The 16,273-nt window shown below is 51.8% G+C and overlaps 4 protein-coding genes across 4 annotated transcripts; 1 reads left to right on the top strand and 3 right to left on the bottom strand.

The window, feature by feature from the left end:
- Positions 1-596: 596 nt before the first annotated feature.
- Positions 597-2,831, bottom strand: LTHEOB_6207 (Catalase hydroperoxidase; the record flags this gene model as incomplete). The annotated part of the gene is made up of 1 exon (XM_035515438.1): positions 597-2,831. The coding sequence occupies one exon, from the start codon at positions 2,829-2,831 to the stop codon at positions 597-599; it is 2,235 nt and encodes a 744-aa protein (XP_035373338.1).
- Positions 2,832-4,009: 1,178 nt separating this feature from the next.
- On the top strand, positions 4,010-4,651 carry LTHEOB_6206 (Heterokaryon incompatibility protein; the record flags this gene model as incomplete). The annotated part of the gene is made up of 1 exon (XM_035515437.1): positions 4,010-4,651. One exon carries the CDS (start codon positions 4,010-4,012, stop codon positions 4,649-4,651), a length of 642 nt encoding a protein of 213 aa, XP_035373337.1.
- Positions 4,652-6,973: 2,322 nt separating this feature from the next.
- On the bottom strand, positions 6,974-9,295 carry LTHEOB_6205 (Alpha beta hydrolase fold protein; the record flags this gene model as incomplete). The annotated part of the gene is made up of 7 exons (XM_035515436.1): positions 6,974-7,036; positions 7,176-7,294; positions 7,356-7,399; positions 7,474-7,912; positions 8,002-8,092; positions 8,179-8,863; positions 8,952-9,295. 7 exons carry the CDS (start codon positions 9,293-9,295, stop codon positions 6,974-6,976), a joined length of 1,785 nt encoding a protein of 594 aa, XP_035373336.1.
- A 1,638-nt stretch (positions 9,296-10,933) lies between these two features.
- LTHEOB_6204 (Neutral amino acid permease) lies at positions 10,934-15,657 on the bottom strand (the record flags this gene model as incomplete). The annotated part of the gene is made up of 4 exons (XM_035515435.1): positions 10,934-12,655; positions 12,719-14,417; positions 14,846-15,408; positions 15,463-15,657. 4 exons carry the CDS (start codon positions 15,655-15,657, stop codon positions 10,934-10,936), a joined length of 4,179 nt encoding a protein of 1,392 aa, XP_035373335.1.
- Between the last annotated feature and the right edge of the window lie 616 nt (positions 15,658-16,273).

Raw genomic sequence — 16,273 nt, 5'->3', positions numbered from 1 at the left:
GTTTCGCATGATTGGCGGAAATGGCAATGTGTGGCACTAGCTCCCATCGTTCGAAACCTCGCGTGCGGAGCGCTCCGCCCAAACGGGACTAAATTGCCGAAAGCCCACCTATTAGTCGCGTAGCAGAAACACCCTTTTGTTCTAACCGACGTCGCGAAAGGGAATCGTGTGCGGATCTTCTATCCGTGGTGCCGTTCCGGAAGACTCGACGGCCGGACCGACGGTACTCCGCGTCGAGATGAACAGATCCACCGTTCTAAGTGGTTGCGTAGAATGGTCTGCTGCTTCCGTGGCCGCGTATACAACATGTTAGGAGAGAAGGTCGGGACATCCAAGGAGAATTGGTGCGCTTGAGGAAACTTGTAGCGTGATACCAAGCCGGCCGGCTTCGTAGGCGCGAGTAAGGCTCGTAAACATGAGTCGGGTCTCTGAAGATTTCACATACGTCATCACGCTTGCCGTCGAGATGCATTATAACAAGAAAAACCAAATTGATATTTCAAACAAAACCATTGCTCATTGCTCAAAGACCGTCACAAAAAAAGGAGGAGACTATCAACATACTAGCATTCCATTCCATTCTCTACACTCAGCGTTCAAAGCTTCGCACTCAGCCCCTCCTCCTGCACATCAAAGCGATCCAGCATCATAACCTTATCCCAAGCCGCAACAAAGTCCTTAACAAACTTCTCCTTGACCCCCGCACTAGCATACTCCTCCGCAATAGCCCTCAGCTCCGCATGCGACCCAAACACCAGATCAACACGGGACGCGGTCCACTTCTTCTGGCCCGTCTTGCGATCAACGCCCTCAAACGTCTCCTGCGAGGCATCCGTCGGCTTCCACTCGGTGCCCATGTCGAGCAAGTTGACGAAGAAGTCGTTGTTGAGCTTGCCCGGCGTCTTGGTGAGGACGCCCTTATCCGAGCCGTCGTAGTTGGCGTTCAGCGCGCGCAGGCCGCCGACCAGCACGGTCATCTCGGGCGGGGTGAGGGTGAGCAGGTTGGCGCGGTCGACGAGCCACTGCTCGGCGCGGACGCGCTGCGTCGAGCCGCCGAACTGCCTGAAGCCGTCGGCGGCCTTGGGCTCGAGGTACGCGATCGACTCGACCTCCGTCTGCTCCTGCGAGGCGTCGGTGCGGCCCGGCGTGAAGGGGACGGTGATGTTGACGCCCGCGTCCTTGGCCGCCTTCTCGACACCCGCGGCGCCGGCGAGGACGATCAGGTCGGCGAGCGAGATCTTCTTGCCGCCGGACGCGGAGCTGTTGAATTTCTGCTGCACGCCCTCGAGCTTCTGGAGGACCGAGGCGGTTTGGGTCGGGTTGTTGACGGCCCACTTGTTCATGGGGTTGAGGCGGATGCGGGCACCATTGGCGCCGCCGCGCTTGTCGCTGTTGCGGAAGGAGGAGGCGGAGGACCACGCGGTGAAGGCGAGGGTGGACGCGTCGAGGCCCGTGGCCAGCACGTCCTTCTTGAGCGAGGCGATGTCGCCGGCGGTCACCAGCGGGTGGTCGACGGGCGGCACGGGGTCCTGCCAGATCAGGTCCTCCTTGGGCACGTCGGGGCCGAGGTAGCGCGCCTTGGGACCCATGTCGCGGTGCAGCAGCTTGAACCAGGCGCGCGAGAAGGCCTCGTGCAGCTCGTCCGGGTTCTCGAGGAAGCGGCGCGAGATCTTCTCGTAGGTGGGGTCGAAGCGGAGCGACAGGTCCGTCGTCAGCATCGTGGGCTTGAGCTTCTTGTTCTTGTCGAAGGCGTGCGGGATGACCTCGTCGGCGTTCTTCGCCACCCACTGCCAGGCGCCGCCGGGGCTCTTGGTCAGCTCCCACTCGTTGTTGAACAGGCTGGTGAGGTAGCCGTTGCTCCACTTGGTCGGCGTCGTCGTCCATGTCACCTCCAGACCGCTGGTGATCTGGTCGGATGCCTTGCCGGACTTGTACTTGCTCTGCCAACCCAGGCCCTGCAGGTGGATGGGAGCACCCTCGGGACCCGCCTCCAGGTTGTCACCGTCGGAAGCGGCACCGTGTGTCTTGCCGAAAGCGTGGCCACCTGCAATCAGGGCGACGGTTTCGTAGTCATTCATGGCCATGCGGCCGAAGGTAGTCTTAATGTCGCGGGCTGCGGCGACGGGGTCGGGGTTGAAGTCTGGGCCCACGGGGTTGACGTAGATGAGACCGTGGTGAGTGGCGCCCAATGGCTCCTCGAGCTTGCGGTTGTGAATGTCCGTGTCGCCATTGTAGCGATCCTTGTTTCCGCTGGGGAACAGGTCCTTCTCGGAGCCCCAGTAGACCGACTCGTCGGCCTCCCACGTGTCTGGACGGCCAAAGCCAAAGCCAAACGTCTTGAAACCCATGTTGTCCATGGCGACGTTGCCGGCCAGCAGCAACAGGTCCGACCATGAGACCGAGTCGCCGTACTTTTGCTTGATGGGCCACAGCAGGCGGCGTGCCTTGTCGAGGTTGCCGTTGTCGGGCCAGCTGTTCAGCGGCGCGAATCTCTGCTGGCCCTCTCCGCCACCTCCCCGGCCGTCGAAGACGCGGTAGGTGCCGGCGGCGTGCCACGACATGCGGATGAACAGACCGCCATAGTGACCAAAGTCTGCGGGCCACCAGTCCTGGCTGTCGGTCATCAACTTGTGCAGATCGGCCTTGAGAGCATTGACGTCGAGCTTCTCGAATGCCTTGCGGTAGTCGAACTTGGGGCCCAGCGGGTTGTTGGCCGGCTGGTTTTGGCGGAGGATGTTCAGCTTCAGCTGCTCCGGCCAGAGGTTGGCAGGCCGAGTGCCTCCGCCAGCGGATGCGTGTGCAGGGCAACCTTCGACAAAGTTGCTGCCCATTGTTGCAATTGACGATGATATGTTTCGATGATGACGGGTGTGAAGAAGGGCGACGCGGAGGATTTTAACGGGGAGGCGGGCAATGGGCATCTCAACATTTAAGTGACGTGCGAGGTATGGAAAGAGAGCGGGGTGGCGGGACGAAGCGGGGGTGGAGAAGTGGGGCGGGAGGCTTAGTCGGCGGTCCCGAGGTGTCTGTTTATTTTACCAGCCCCTCATTGGCCCGCTGTGACGCATTCTAGAACTGCGCTGCTTAGTGACCAAACTCTGTGTCCCTGGCCACTCCCGCCACTTTCCCGAACGAGCTGTTCTGTGCCACTACGACTTCTTCTGGAGATCTTTTCCTGTGACTCCAATTATTAATATCGCTCGTTCTGAGTCGGCCAGAGCTTCGGAAGTGCGGAGGCAGTCCGGTCCCCGCGGCGATCGCCTCACGGAATCCCCACATCACGCCAATCGGCCCTCATCGAAAACGCGTCACGCCATAAATCACCGATCAGGCCCAAATGTACCTCGATGCACCAACGTTTGTGCTACCAGCAAATTCTCGCCTTCTTCACCTCTCGACATAGCACCAAGCTTTTTGACAAGAGATTGACTGCTTGGCTCGCTCGCACTGCTGTCTTCAGCTGGCGAACTGCACTGAAATGTTGGCAAAAATGTCGTCATGGCAAAGGCCCGTTCCCTTCCTTCCCTTGCAGCATTGCGTTCCGATAGGCCCGAGCTCCGACGCATACATGGTCCCGCCAAATTCCACATTTCAACATTCAACACCATACCAGACCTATGGTCTCTAAGTTGTGGACTCAAGGAAAGGGAGCAGTGAGGATAAGGAGCAAGAAGCTTTGTAGTCATCAGTAATAATTGCAAATTAACTGACTGGTGTTCTGGGCAGTGGCTGTTGATCAACTACCTTGGTTTCACAGGACTTTTCTATGTGAAGTAAGCCTGTCGCGACAACAAAGCCACTTATATGACCAAACAATAGAGTTGAGGTCGGTCAGCGCGACACTATCCAATTAGCAGCTGAAGCTGGTTGGAGAAGTTTGACCCACTCTTGCCAGCGTGTTGTGGAACCTCATTTCTTGGCGCCCGGACTCAGCCACGTCTTGCTGCCTAGTTTCCACTCCCTATATACCACCAACGCAATACAGCATACTCAACCAAGGAAGAACAGCATGTCTGCAGAAGCCTCTCTTTACTTCGAACTCCACGCTCTGGAAATCCGCCTTCTCAAGATTGCACCAGGAGGATGGCACGACGAAATCGAGTGCGAACTCATCCACACATCTCTGCCCAACAAGCCTGTTTTCGACGCGCTTTCCTACGCTTGGGGATCTCCGAAGCTTGTGCGATCGATTTCTCTGAATCGGGAGCGCCGCGAGGTAACTGCAAGTGCCCATCAGGCCCTTCGACGACTCCGCCAGACCTACGGGACTGCCACCGTGTGGATAGACGCGCTGTGCATCAATCAATCAGACGACAAAGAACGCACACACCAAGTCGGACTCATGCGCGACATCTTCACCAGTGCTCGCCAAGTCGTAGTTTACCTCGGCGAGGCCCAAAACTCGAAATCGAATGTGTCATCGAAGCCCACGTTCTTTCAGCCCAAAGCGGATCACAATATCCTGAGCTCTTTTGCAGCTCGCTATTCTCGACAAGATGTTCCCAAGATTCCTAAAATGGACGAAGCTCTCGAGGTCTTCTGTCTAATTCACAGTATCGCCCGGTTTGATACCACTTCGAGATGCGCGGCTGACTCCGAGTACCACCGTCGCCTATTTGAGGCATTACGGCAATTGATGCGCTGTCGGTGATGGGATCGAATGTGGACTTTGCAGGAAGCTGTGGTTCCGAAGGATGTCACCATAATCTATGGATCATGTGTTTCGACCTGGGACATGTTCACACGAGCAGCAAAGGCGTATTCTGTTCGAAAGGCTTCTGAAACTATATCACTCATTCCATTTGAGTACGAAAAAGTTCTCGACTTCTATTCCCAGACGATACTCGGAATTGAGACCATGCGAAATCGCTGGACCAGCGGTGAGCAGACGACTCTCCTCCCTCTGCTTCGCCAATTCAGTGGCAGAAAGGCCACAGATGCTCGAGACAAAGTCTATGCACTTCTCGGTCTGGTCCGCGGTGACTTGCCTGTACTTTCTGATTATTCCATTGACGTTGCAACTGTGTATGAGCGTACGGCTATCGGAATAATTAGTAGTACCGGGTCGTTGTCCATTCTGAATGGAGACATTGGAAGAAAGTCTCGTCAAGATCTACCCTCCTGGGTGCCAGATTGGTCAGCCGAATATCATGATCTTGATCGACAACGTGCCGAGACCGTCGACCTCTACAGAGCTACCTACAAAAGCTCGTTTTACGTCCAGTCAGTGGCTTCCAGTCAATCCGAAACCCCATATTCCCACATGAATGAGAGTAAAAATCTAACATGGAATCACTTTCAACGACTACCGGGTTTGAGCCGAGCGCCAACTTGCACAGAAGCCATCGAAAAATATTTGACGATCAAGCGGCGTCTACTGCAACACTTCGACGCCGGAATCCTTAGCCTACAGGGATATGTGCTTAGTAAAGTACGCTCTGTAGGTCCTGTAAACATGTCTGAGACAGACCTCATTCCCACGATCCAATCATGGGTAATTCATGCAAAGAGGCAGTCTCAAACCCCATTTGCGTGGTCTACCTTCATGAGGACACTGTGTGGGGACATCGCATACCCCATAGATCGCAGTTCTTCTGGCTGCCGTCGTATCAATGACCAAGATCTCTACCAGGTTGCCTTGTGGTTCATACATCAACCAGAATCACCGTTTGGGGAAGAAGAAGCTGCCAAGAACAGCGAAATATCCTCGATTCGACATTCAATGGAGGAACAGTTTCCTAAGAGCATGTGCTTCTGGAGAATACCGTTTACTCTCAATGTGAAGCAAAGCATTCTTATGGCGACAAGCCGACGAGCATTCTTCATGGCAGATAATGGAAGCTTTGGAATAGGCCCGGCACAAATTTCTTCTTCAGACAAAGTATACGCCTTGCTTGGTGCACAGACTCCTTTCATACTCAGACGCGGTGACGGCTACTTTCATAAACGGCGGATAAATAGATCTGGCATGCAGATTTGCCACGAGCTCATAGGCGATTGTTTCTTATTCGGTGCAATGGACGGAGCAGAAGCCATAACAGTATGGCAAGAACAATCAGCCGCAACACCAAAGTTTGGTGCCAGTATGGGATTGGAGATGGACCTCCTGCGGAGAATACTTCCAGAGAAACCGATTGTTACTATTTCCCTCGTCTAAGAACTACAACAATTCAATCTTAACAGACAAAGCGGGCGTATATCACTATCACTCCGAGACTTTGTGACCATTAAGCTACAATTTGAACTCTATTTGCGTTTTAATTTCGCTTTTATTTCCTCATGTCACCTTTTGCAAATATCTACATACATCTTTTAATTTTCAATCCGCTCACTACATAGGTGGATATCTAAGTCCATCATTTTTACTCCGCCCAAACAGCCAGCAGCATTGAAGTCTACGTCACCATGTGTTAACCTCAGGAATGCTCATACTCATCGCTGCGTCTCATTCCGGGGTTTCTAACATTAAATACCGATCTTAATACATTTACTTGTCTTCGAACACAAAATACAGTCACACCATTTCAGACCACATGGCTTGTTTGAAACCTCAGCATGTATTAATTAGAACATTTCGTCGCTCAGCTAGATGGCGCAGAGGTAATTCATCAATTCTCACTGTTTAACGCCATATTATTCGATGAATATCAGTCGATCTCCAATTGTTCTTTGAACGGATACATGTTCCAAACAACTGTCTTGTAGGCTATTATACAAAGGCCTACCTCGTACGTGCGCTGTTACTATCCCGCCATTCTGCTAGAAAGCAAATAAAACATAAGGAAAAAAAAAAGGCTTTCATGTATTGAGCAAGACGTTGGGGGCGTTTAATGAGTGAATTGAAACGCCACCCAGCAATTGCGTAGCTAATCACGCAAAGGATCTTGTTACTAAGTATTCAAATCATTCTGACGTCAATTGCGAACAAGGGATATCGAGTCCTAAAGAACTGTATGCAGGGTAGAGTCTCCTTTCATGCGCTGATAGGAGGCAGAGGTGGTAGTCCCGCCTGCGCGGCAGCATTCTTGTACGCGTTCTACGAGGATATCATCAATTAGCGTCGCCGCTTCGAGTTGAATTATTGGCCGAGGTAGTGATGCAAATTAGAAGGCAGCGGAGATGAGGGACATGAAACAATGGGAGGATGAGAAGACCAGAGGGCAGTGTGAACTCACGTAGCTGTCCAAACGTTGATTGTCAGCAATCATGTTTGAAGTCGTGGATCCTTGTTCCTCAAAATTGAAAACCCTGGCAGAGGTGGGGTTGTAGGTGTCCCAGTGAGGTACATTCGGAACTGCGTGGAAATCAGTCAGCGAAAAAGGAGTGGCTTTTCGAACGAGCTGCATTTCACTTACTTCCATGGCCATTCGGATCCAGACGGTAAGCGAAAGAAATCCACCTGTAGAATTCACCTTTGTCAGCCGGTTTTCTCGAAGTCTTTCCCTCCCGTTCTCTCAAAAGGACATTACTCACATGCTCTGTAGCAGCGCGGCTACTTTCCGATCTCCTGCCGTCGAATCCGAATACCCATTCACATTTCCAAAGAGATACGCCAATTCAGAAGCATGCACAACACCTGCACGAGTCTTGATCAAGTTCGGTATGAGAGGCGGTAAGGCGTAGTAGGGCTCGCTGAACACGCTCAGCGGGGGCCTTTGCGTCCAGCGGTAGCTCCAGGTGTTTACACCATCCCTGTTTGGTCCGGGGGAATCTGCGCCCGTGCTGTGCTGAGCGGCAGTGACACGGCGCGGGATGACGTGAACGGTATCACCAAGAACGGCTTCGCCGATGTAGTAGAGGGCTGTGTTGGTAATGTCGGCGTTGTAGCCGCGGCCATTCTCGGCAGGCGTGTGATTGGGATAGGTTGCAACAACTGGATTGGTGAGTAGAAGGTTGTTCGTGCGGAGGTCCTCTGATTCTCAGGTTAGATGGCTGAGCAGGGCTGTGTAAAGAAGAACTGGACTCGGAACACTGAAATTCCTTCCCGAGGCGTGGACTTACTTGCTACGACTGCGTTAAGATACGGTCCGACTGCAAGGTTGAGTGGGACAAGGCCGTATGTGCTGCCGTCGTTGAAAGTGTTTCCGATAACCTATTGCTCAAGTCAGCAACCACATAGCACTCTCCTCGTCACACAAGATCTTGCGGGACCAATGAAAGAAGAACACTTCGACTTACCATCGGGATCGGCACGATCGTCTCATTCCAGTAGTCGGGGCCATCTAACCACACCCCATCAACCCCAAACCCAACGTTCTGCTGCACAAAATTATCGATGCCCTGGTTCAGCAGACTCAACTGATTGAACCAGACGGCCGTCAATTCCTCCTTGCTCTTACTCCTCAAGCACGCCAACGCCGCATCCCCAGGCGTCACCAAAATACTGTCCAGACACCCGAACGCCACCAAGCTCTGCTTGAGGTACGCGTCGCCGCTCGCCGGAGGGTTACCCCTGAGCGCCAAACTCGCCGGCGCCCCGCTCTCCATAATCATGGCACGAAACAAGTCCTTGCCCGCCCCGCCGTGTGCCGCGTAGCGCGCCTGCATCCAGACGTTGAAGCTGCCGGAGCTCTGGCCAAAAATGGTTGTGCGCGCGGGATCGCCGCCGAAGGCGCGGATGTTGTCGTGCAGCCATTCAAGCGCTAGGCGCTGGTCCTTCAGCCCGGCGTTCATCAGCCCCTTGCCGGCGAACAGGCTGTTGAACAGGAAACCCAGCCCGCCCGTGCGGTAGTTGAGCGTCGCGACGATGACGCGGGAGTTGGTGGACGTGCCGCGCATGACGAGGCCGGGGGCGTTGTACGCTTTGGCTTGGCCGCCGACGTTGGCGCCGCCGTAGATGAAGATCATGACCGGGAGTTGGGCGCTGTGGTTGGTTCGTTCAGTGGGATGGCTTTGGAATTGAAGGCAGGAACTGAGGGGGAGAAGAAGGACGAAATGAGGGGGATACGTACGTGCTGTTGGTACCCGCGGGCCGGAAGACGTTGAGTTTCAGGCAGTCCTCGCTAATTGTATTGTTGATCACGAATCGGGGGTCTTGTACACATGCTGGGCCATAATCCGTTGCATCGATAACGCGAGAAGCGTTGCCAGAGGCGTAGGGGACCGGGTCTGCGAACCGGAGGTTGCCAATGGGGGGTTCCGCGAAGGGAATGCCCAGGAACTGCTCAACTCCAGAGATAGTAGTGTTGGGGCGGTAGATGCCCTGGGGAGTGGAGACGGTGGGGAGAGATTGGCAAAGTGTTGTTGGGGTGAGGAGAAGAATGAGGGATGTAAAGACGAGCGTAAGTGAAGACATCTTGGTGGGACTGAAGCGAAGTGTTTGTTCGTGATTGCATGCTCCGAAGACCTGGAGGGCGAGAGATATTTAACCATTGACAGAGACTCAGGACGAAGGATCATACTCAAGACCTGTAAGTCTGAGGGTGGTAGAGACGAGTGGGTGATGCATTGTGCTGCTCTAGTTGGAACTTCAGCTCTGGTGCACTACTGCAATGTTCGTGATAGTGGCGATGAGAAGACCTACACCCCGATACTTGGCAAGGAGGATTATGACCATATGGCGTCAATCAAGTGGTCATTGTGTAACAGATGTACATGCAGATGTGGGGTGAACCCCAAAACATGGCGCACAGCAAAGATTCTCGCAACCACTTTTCCAGAAGAGGAAAATGATCCTGTTTTTTTCCACAGGAGAACTGTTTCGGGGAAGTTCGGTAGAAGGGCAACAATGCACACCAAGTCTTTGTCACATAGCCGAAGGATGAGCGGAGGGAGCTGTGGCTATTGAGCTTAACTAAACCGCGGCCGTTTCCCGACTCGAGCGTGATCCACACCCCTGGGTATCACCGCATGCGGTAAGATAACCGCTAGTCGTGCGATCCTAAGCTTTTCAGCTTGGCGAAAATCCTTGATGCGGAAATTCACAAATGCGTCCTGGCCAACCAGGTTTTAGTCTCGGTACCGGGAGCCAGGATAGTCGGCTGAAAGACACGAGCAGATCCCAGAGATGCGGTTTAAGATTTAGTGCATCTTGTAGTTTTCTGCCGCTCTCGAACGTGTGACTGTGCGACGTTAACTGTCAGGAAAAAGCACCGTGGTCGTGTGTGACAGCGAATGTGGGACATGTGGACAAGCCACTGATGCACGAGACTTGACGCGGGCCACCCGTTCGCATACGTGATGAGCAGATGCAGGGATATCACTTACTCCATGTGGCCCAATCATTATGAAGCAATTGAGAAAAAGTGTGATTCTTGAGCGTGGATAGCATTATGGTCTCAGAGAGTCAGATGAATCCATGCAAGATCGAAGATCGTATGCCACTAATCACCGAGTGGCGCTTAAAAGAGAAGTCGCCACTGTTGCTATTGAGATTTGCGCTGATGCTTTTGTCGCGAGCACAATACGTCTTCTCCTGTCAGCATGGTCTGAAAATAACTCCGTAGGTCAATATCCTATTCGTACATGCTAATTGTGAGTTTGGTAGACTCCACGTGTGAAGACGTAATTTACCTCCTTAGTACCGGAATTCAGTACCGGAATTCGAAGAGCCAGTGATCCTTCGCTTCAGCAAGTGTGTATAAACGGCAAACTCCGACGACCTGCATCATGCATGTGAGGCCATAGAGGGCGCCTTACATGTCTCCTCCTGAAGCCGGGATGAAGCAAGGAGTGCAGCGGTCAGGAGATAACAATGCCGTGATCCGGAGAAATGTCTGGGCGGCCAGAGACCAGACTGGTGACACACGCCATGCGTCTATTTATGTAGTCATACGAGATGGGAGGCAAATGAGACGCATCTGGAGCCAAAGTGAGGATATTGGATACCTCTACATACATGAAAAGCAAATGTGGCAGAAGACTGGAGGCTCGTATATCCTTTTTCGACTGGTAACCAAGTAATTGAATTATCTAGAGGGCCATAGAAAGATTACTATTTCAGCATCCCTTTGACGTGAACGTGATTCAATCCGAACTTCTCGTCTACCCCCCACCGAAGTTTCCATCTTGCTATCTTGATAGATTCTGCTTGTCGCGCTGACCAGGCTAGCTTTTGCAGCCTCCGAATTCCGTACTTCTGTCTGACCCTATCCAGCCAGATTTGGACATCCAATTCGGCTTCCCCAACTAGCAGTTTATTAGCTTCGATCCTCCTTTTGCCCCTGGGGTTCATCTTTGGAATTTTGGTCAGCTGGTGATCTTTCCAACACACCCTCTCGTCAAGGGTACCCTTGCGTAGCTTTGTGTAGCAACTGGGTTCAAACTGGACATGTGCGCAGTCTCTGCAAAAGTAAATATCCCTGTCCAGATGTGACATGCCGTCCCAACTCCATCCACATCCGCCTGCACACGTGATGGAAAGCTCGCAAGTCCGCTCTTCAGAGTGGGCGCTTGCGATAAGTGACCATGCCGCTCGAGCGTTCTCGTTGTCGTCGAGGCAATTAAGGGCTTCCACAAGCATGAAGTGGCCCTTCCAATCATTGTCCTCCCTATCATCCTCCAAGAGACCGAAGGCCGTTTCCAGGTACTTCCTAACACACGCTCTTGCTGTCTGATAGTGACCCAAGACGTAATACAGCCTTCCAAGCATGAGCGCTAGGTGGCTGTCCTCGTATGGCCAATGCTGTTCTATCAACTCTTGACACCGTTGAACTTTCTCGACGCAGCGGTGGGCGAAATCTCTTGAAGGAGTTTCTTCCCGGATCATCGTAATGTATAAGGTCGCGAGTTGTTCGGCAATGTGAATAAATCGGCGATCGATGGATCCCGAGCCGTTGAATTGCTTCTTGAGTTCTCGAGAGATGGCTTCCCACTCGTTCATGGCATCTTTCTTCCTCTTTTGATACAACAGAGAAAGCGCATACCAGTGGCGAAGCTTCAGAAGCATCTGATCATTGCTTTCTTGCATGAAGGTATCGGTGTATCCTTTCAGAACCAACTCGGGGCTGTTTTTGAGTGCGAGATGAAAGCGTTGATGAATCCTTGGGCTGGATCCGTCGCGTGACGAGAATAAAGCTGTCAAAAGGCTGCGTCCATCCGCTTCTCTAATCGCCGTCAGAGCACCAAAAGCGCCTTTCAAGTGATCGGCTCTCAGGAGCCATTCGGCTGCCTTCTCAATGTACTCCCGGCTGTCAGGAAATTGACAGGACAGGTCCACGCATGCAACGAGAGCCTCCTTTACCTTGTTTGTTTCGTCACAGAGGCGCCAAAATCTGTCCAGCTCGGCCTTCCACCGGATAGGGTTTGTCTCCTTGAACTCAGAACTCTGAATGTAAGAGCGGATTTTCAGAAGCTCCCGAACCGACTTTTCTTTCCTTCCATTCTCATCGAGAATTTGAAACAGGCATAAGGTTGCTTCGAAATACGACGGATCACGATGCTGAGCGAGCTCGCACCGCTTCTCAGCTTCTTCATGATCATCATGGACGCGTAGGCCGAAGTACGTTTGAGCAATCCGAACATCGACGGTGGGGTAAAGACGCGTATGTGCGCCTCTGATACCAAGCAGCATTTTGGCCCATTCTTCGACATCCTTGATGTGTTTTGATTCGATGGTTCTCTGCTGGAGAGCTTTGCTGGCATGTTGGATAGCATTTTTATTTTCCTCATCCCAAAGATAAACTTCTTCGGTGTTTTCGTGGTCGGATAGGATTGCCTATTTTGGTAAAGAAGAGAAGTCAGCCATGAAAAGGGCTCATCGGTGCGGGTCATAACTTACGAATGATGAAACACACACAAGCCATTCGAAGGCTTCTGATGCATTCCAGTTGTACTTTTCAAGCCACTGAGATGCTGAAACTTTGATAGTGCAGGAAAGAAAAGACTGACGAGGCATGCCAATAGTATACCAAAGAATGGTATCGCGCACACACTTGTACTTTCCCAGAATCGAGAAACTCTGCGATAGCCGAGACTCTGTCTCCTCAACCACTCCGACGTTCTTCAATGAAGTACTTTTAGTATCTGGTCCTTCCAGATGATCGCTTTCCTTTGAATCAGAGTCTTCAGAGACTTGGCGAATGTCTGGTGTGCTTCTTCTGGATCCATCGGAGGCTGCATCTGCGCTTCGTCGTGACTCATGTCTGTCCTTTTCCCCGATGAATCCGTCAGAGACAGCAGTATCTTCGAGCCAACCGTAAACTTGCGAAACGTAGCCACACCAGTCGTTGAGCCGTAGGATTTGGGGGTTGGATCTGGACAGCCAGATTTCAACCGTTCTCTCATCCATGAAGAATCTGTACAGAAGTCTCCCGATTCTTATTTTCTTCTTTTGCGTCACCGGATCCGTGGCAGACTGTAATCCTCCGTAGTCCATGACTTTGCACATGTGGTATGGAAGCCACATGCCTGCATAGCCATGCAAACTCTTCAGATCTGCGCGCTCTTCATGGTGTTTTGAGCAGATAGTCTGCAAAAGTGACAGGACGATGGCAAAGTGGCTCTGCATGAGGTCGAGTCCAATCCTTGGGCGTCCCATAGTCTGCTCCTTCATAATATCGACGAGCGAGTCTACCAGATGGTAATCGAACGTAGGGTGCTCCGATTTTGGTCCGCGAGACTTGAACTTTCCCCAGAGTTGATTCGATCCACCGACCTTCTTACTGTACAAGGGAACTTCGTCTTTCGCATACCACTTGCCGTTCTTCTTGTAGAAGAAAAAGAACCAGAGATCCTCGGCTACCGCTGTGTCATCGTAGTGGACAGTGATTAACTGCGGGTGCTCCTCTCGGAGCTTTTGAACAGTTGACTTTCCGGATGCCTGTTTCTCTTGCAAAAAGAGGAAAGCATGCAACTGTTCAATGGTTGGCCAGTATCTCCAGCATACGAGGCAGGATAAGATCTGGTTGACTGTGTCTTTTTCTTCGTCGTCGATATCTCTATCGAGTCTCTCCAGCTCACGCTGCATGATCATGGATGTGAAACTTGAGGATGGATCCCCATCGCGGGTTACCAGGGCCTTTTCAAGCCTTTTCAAGTCAAACAGACTCATAGAGCTCGTACGCTTGATCTCTTGTAGGATACCGGAAAGGTCATGGTAGTTCCAAATCCCGCCCTTGCCGAACATAGAAGTAATGCTCTTCTGTATACTCCAGAGAACTCTGTGTCCTTCTGTTTCCTTGGGCCAATCATTCAATGCATTCTCCAAATGGTGGCCGATGAACTTCTCAACATCGAAACAGCGGGCGTCATGAGGTAGAATGATTTGTGGGACTGATTCCAAGTTGGTGGCGGGATCGTGGTCGGTAGAAGATAACAGTATCCTCACTTGGCAACGAGTTCCTGAACTGGAGTTTACGGATTGCGCTTCTCGGACCATCTCTTTCAGTTCACTCTTGTCCTCCTCGGACAATTGGTCAATTCCGTCGATGACAAGAAAGAAGACCTTGCATGGTCTTGAAACTGCATTCTGAAAACGCCTGCAAAATCTCATGAGAATCCCGTTCCAAAGTTGCCGAGCGGGCGAAATCCATGTGGCTCCAAATCGAACTCTTCAACGACGAACTTTTGGAAAAGACGATCTTTCTCAGAGACTTGCCAGATGACAGAAACCAAAGCATCACGTAGTGATGATTTAGACTTGTGGTACCTGGTAAATTCGTTTTCGTCCTCGGGGCGCTTCTTGCGGTCTCTCCTCGTTCTCGATGACCGGTGATTCTCGCTTTGCTGAAAGTAAACCCAAGAAACAGTTATTTCCTCAGAGCGCGAATGACCCCTTGGTGCATGTTTGTCTTGTAAAAAACAAATTGCGCGCGAGCATAAATAGGTCTCTCCGAATCCGGGCTCTCCGGTAAACTGAAGGGTTGAATGCGTAGGCCGTTGAACAGTATTAGCCCATGAAGCGAACTTTGTGGATTCGTTCAGAAGCCAATCTCCCATTCCCTGGATATGCTTGTCGGAAAGGTGTTTCTGGGTTTGCACACCAAGTTCGTGACTTTCATCCACCTTGAGGAGGCCGCGAAGTTTGAGAGATGTCTCTTTCCGGAGCCTCTCCTCGCTGGTATAGATATGGGACACCCGGATCGCGGCCACGTTGAGACTCAACTCCCGTTCTGTGAGTTTTTTGACATTATCCACGTAGTCTGCGATCCCTCCATCCCATCTGATTGCGCTTCTCAAAACATTCTTCAGGATTCCTGAAACCTTCTTGGAATCTTTGGAGACTTTAGCGTATATCGTGCACAGCTGAAGGAAGGTGGTCATGATCTGAGTGATCAAATAGGTAAGTGACTCATCCAAAGAAGCGCCATTCTTGTACGCTTTCATGTAGTCGGCAACCCGCCGCAGATCCGAGGTAACGTCATCCAATCTGCTTCGGACCATTCCTGCGGTGAATTTTGCCTTGTACCATTGCGCAGTCCCCGCCAAGTACTTCAAAGCAGTGAGGATTGTTTCCACATGTTCGGATATCTCAAGCGCCTGTCAGCTTGTGAAGTGCAGCTGGGATCTGAGTGAAAAGCTTACCAAAGGAACTGCGCCTGTGACAAATTCCGCAACCTGGGTCACGCTTTCGATTGACTTGTTGATGACGCCATCCTTCTCAACTTGGCTCAAATCCTGCACCTGGTTGCTGACATCCGAGTTGCCGACTATTTCTCGGTACTCTTTCAAAACCTTTTGCCAGGTGCCCTCGAGGTCATCTGGGGGCGTCGATCCCATGGTCGGAACGAGCTCCGAGAATGAATGAAAACAAAGATCCGATAGGCGAGATTGAAATGAACTGATTTGCTGCAGATGGTTTCGCCGTACTGCATCATATTTATGTTCCTCATGGTAACAATTCAATGCCGGCTATCCGCGGAACATGCAGCCAGAATCAATATTTCGGATATTGTGTAGCAGTGTGGTGACCGCGGTGGGTGAGAAAAGAAAATACAGATGGTAGGCGTACGTACTCTCTTGGTGGGGCCAACCGAACCTTGGGGGCGAAAACAGTACTCGATGTGTCTTTGCTCGTGTCGAGGCTCGTTGACAAGGGGGTTGTGGAGGAAAAACCACACATGTTTGCGCGACCCGCAATTGGGAATTTCCGTTGCGTGCTCGGCTTCCGATCCACTCAATCTCATACTCCACAAATCGGTGGGACTCCAGATCGGAAACCGTACGTACATAGAAGGTGATCAACTCCACGGCGATAAGCCCACCTCAAAACTCCGTAGAAGAGCTCCATCAATGTGAGTTGCTTTTTTCGAAAATAATAACTCAAGTTTTATGATCAATAAATCTCTTAGTGTGGAGGTCGCCGAGCGCGATCGTCGTAACATTCGGCAACTTG

This window comes from Lasiodiplodia theobromae, assembly GCF_012971845.1.
Source record: "Lasiodiplodia theobromae strain AM2As chromosome Unknown scaffold_17, whole genome shotgun sequence".
NCBI classification, from domain to species: domain Eukaryota; kingdom Fungi; phylum Ascomycota; class Dothideomycetes; order Botryosphaeriales; family Botryosphaeriaceae; genus Lasiodiplodia; species Lasiodiplodia theobromae.
Note: the sequence above shows the minus strand (reverse complement) of the source record. Positions and strands in the feature narration are given on the sequence as shown.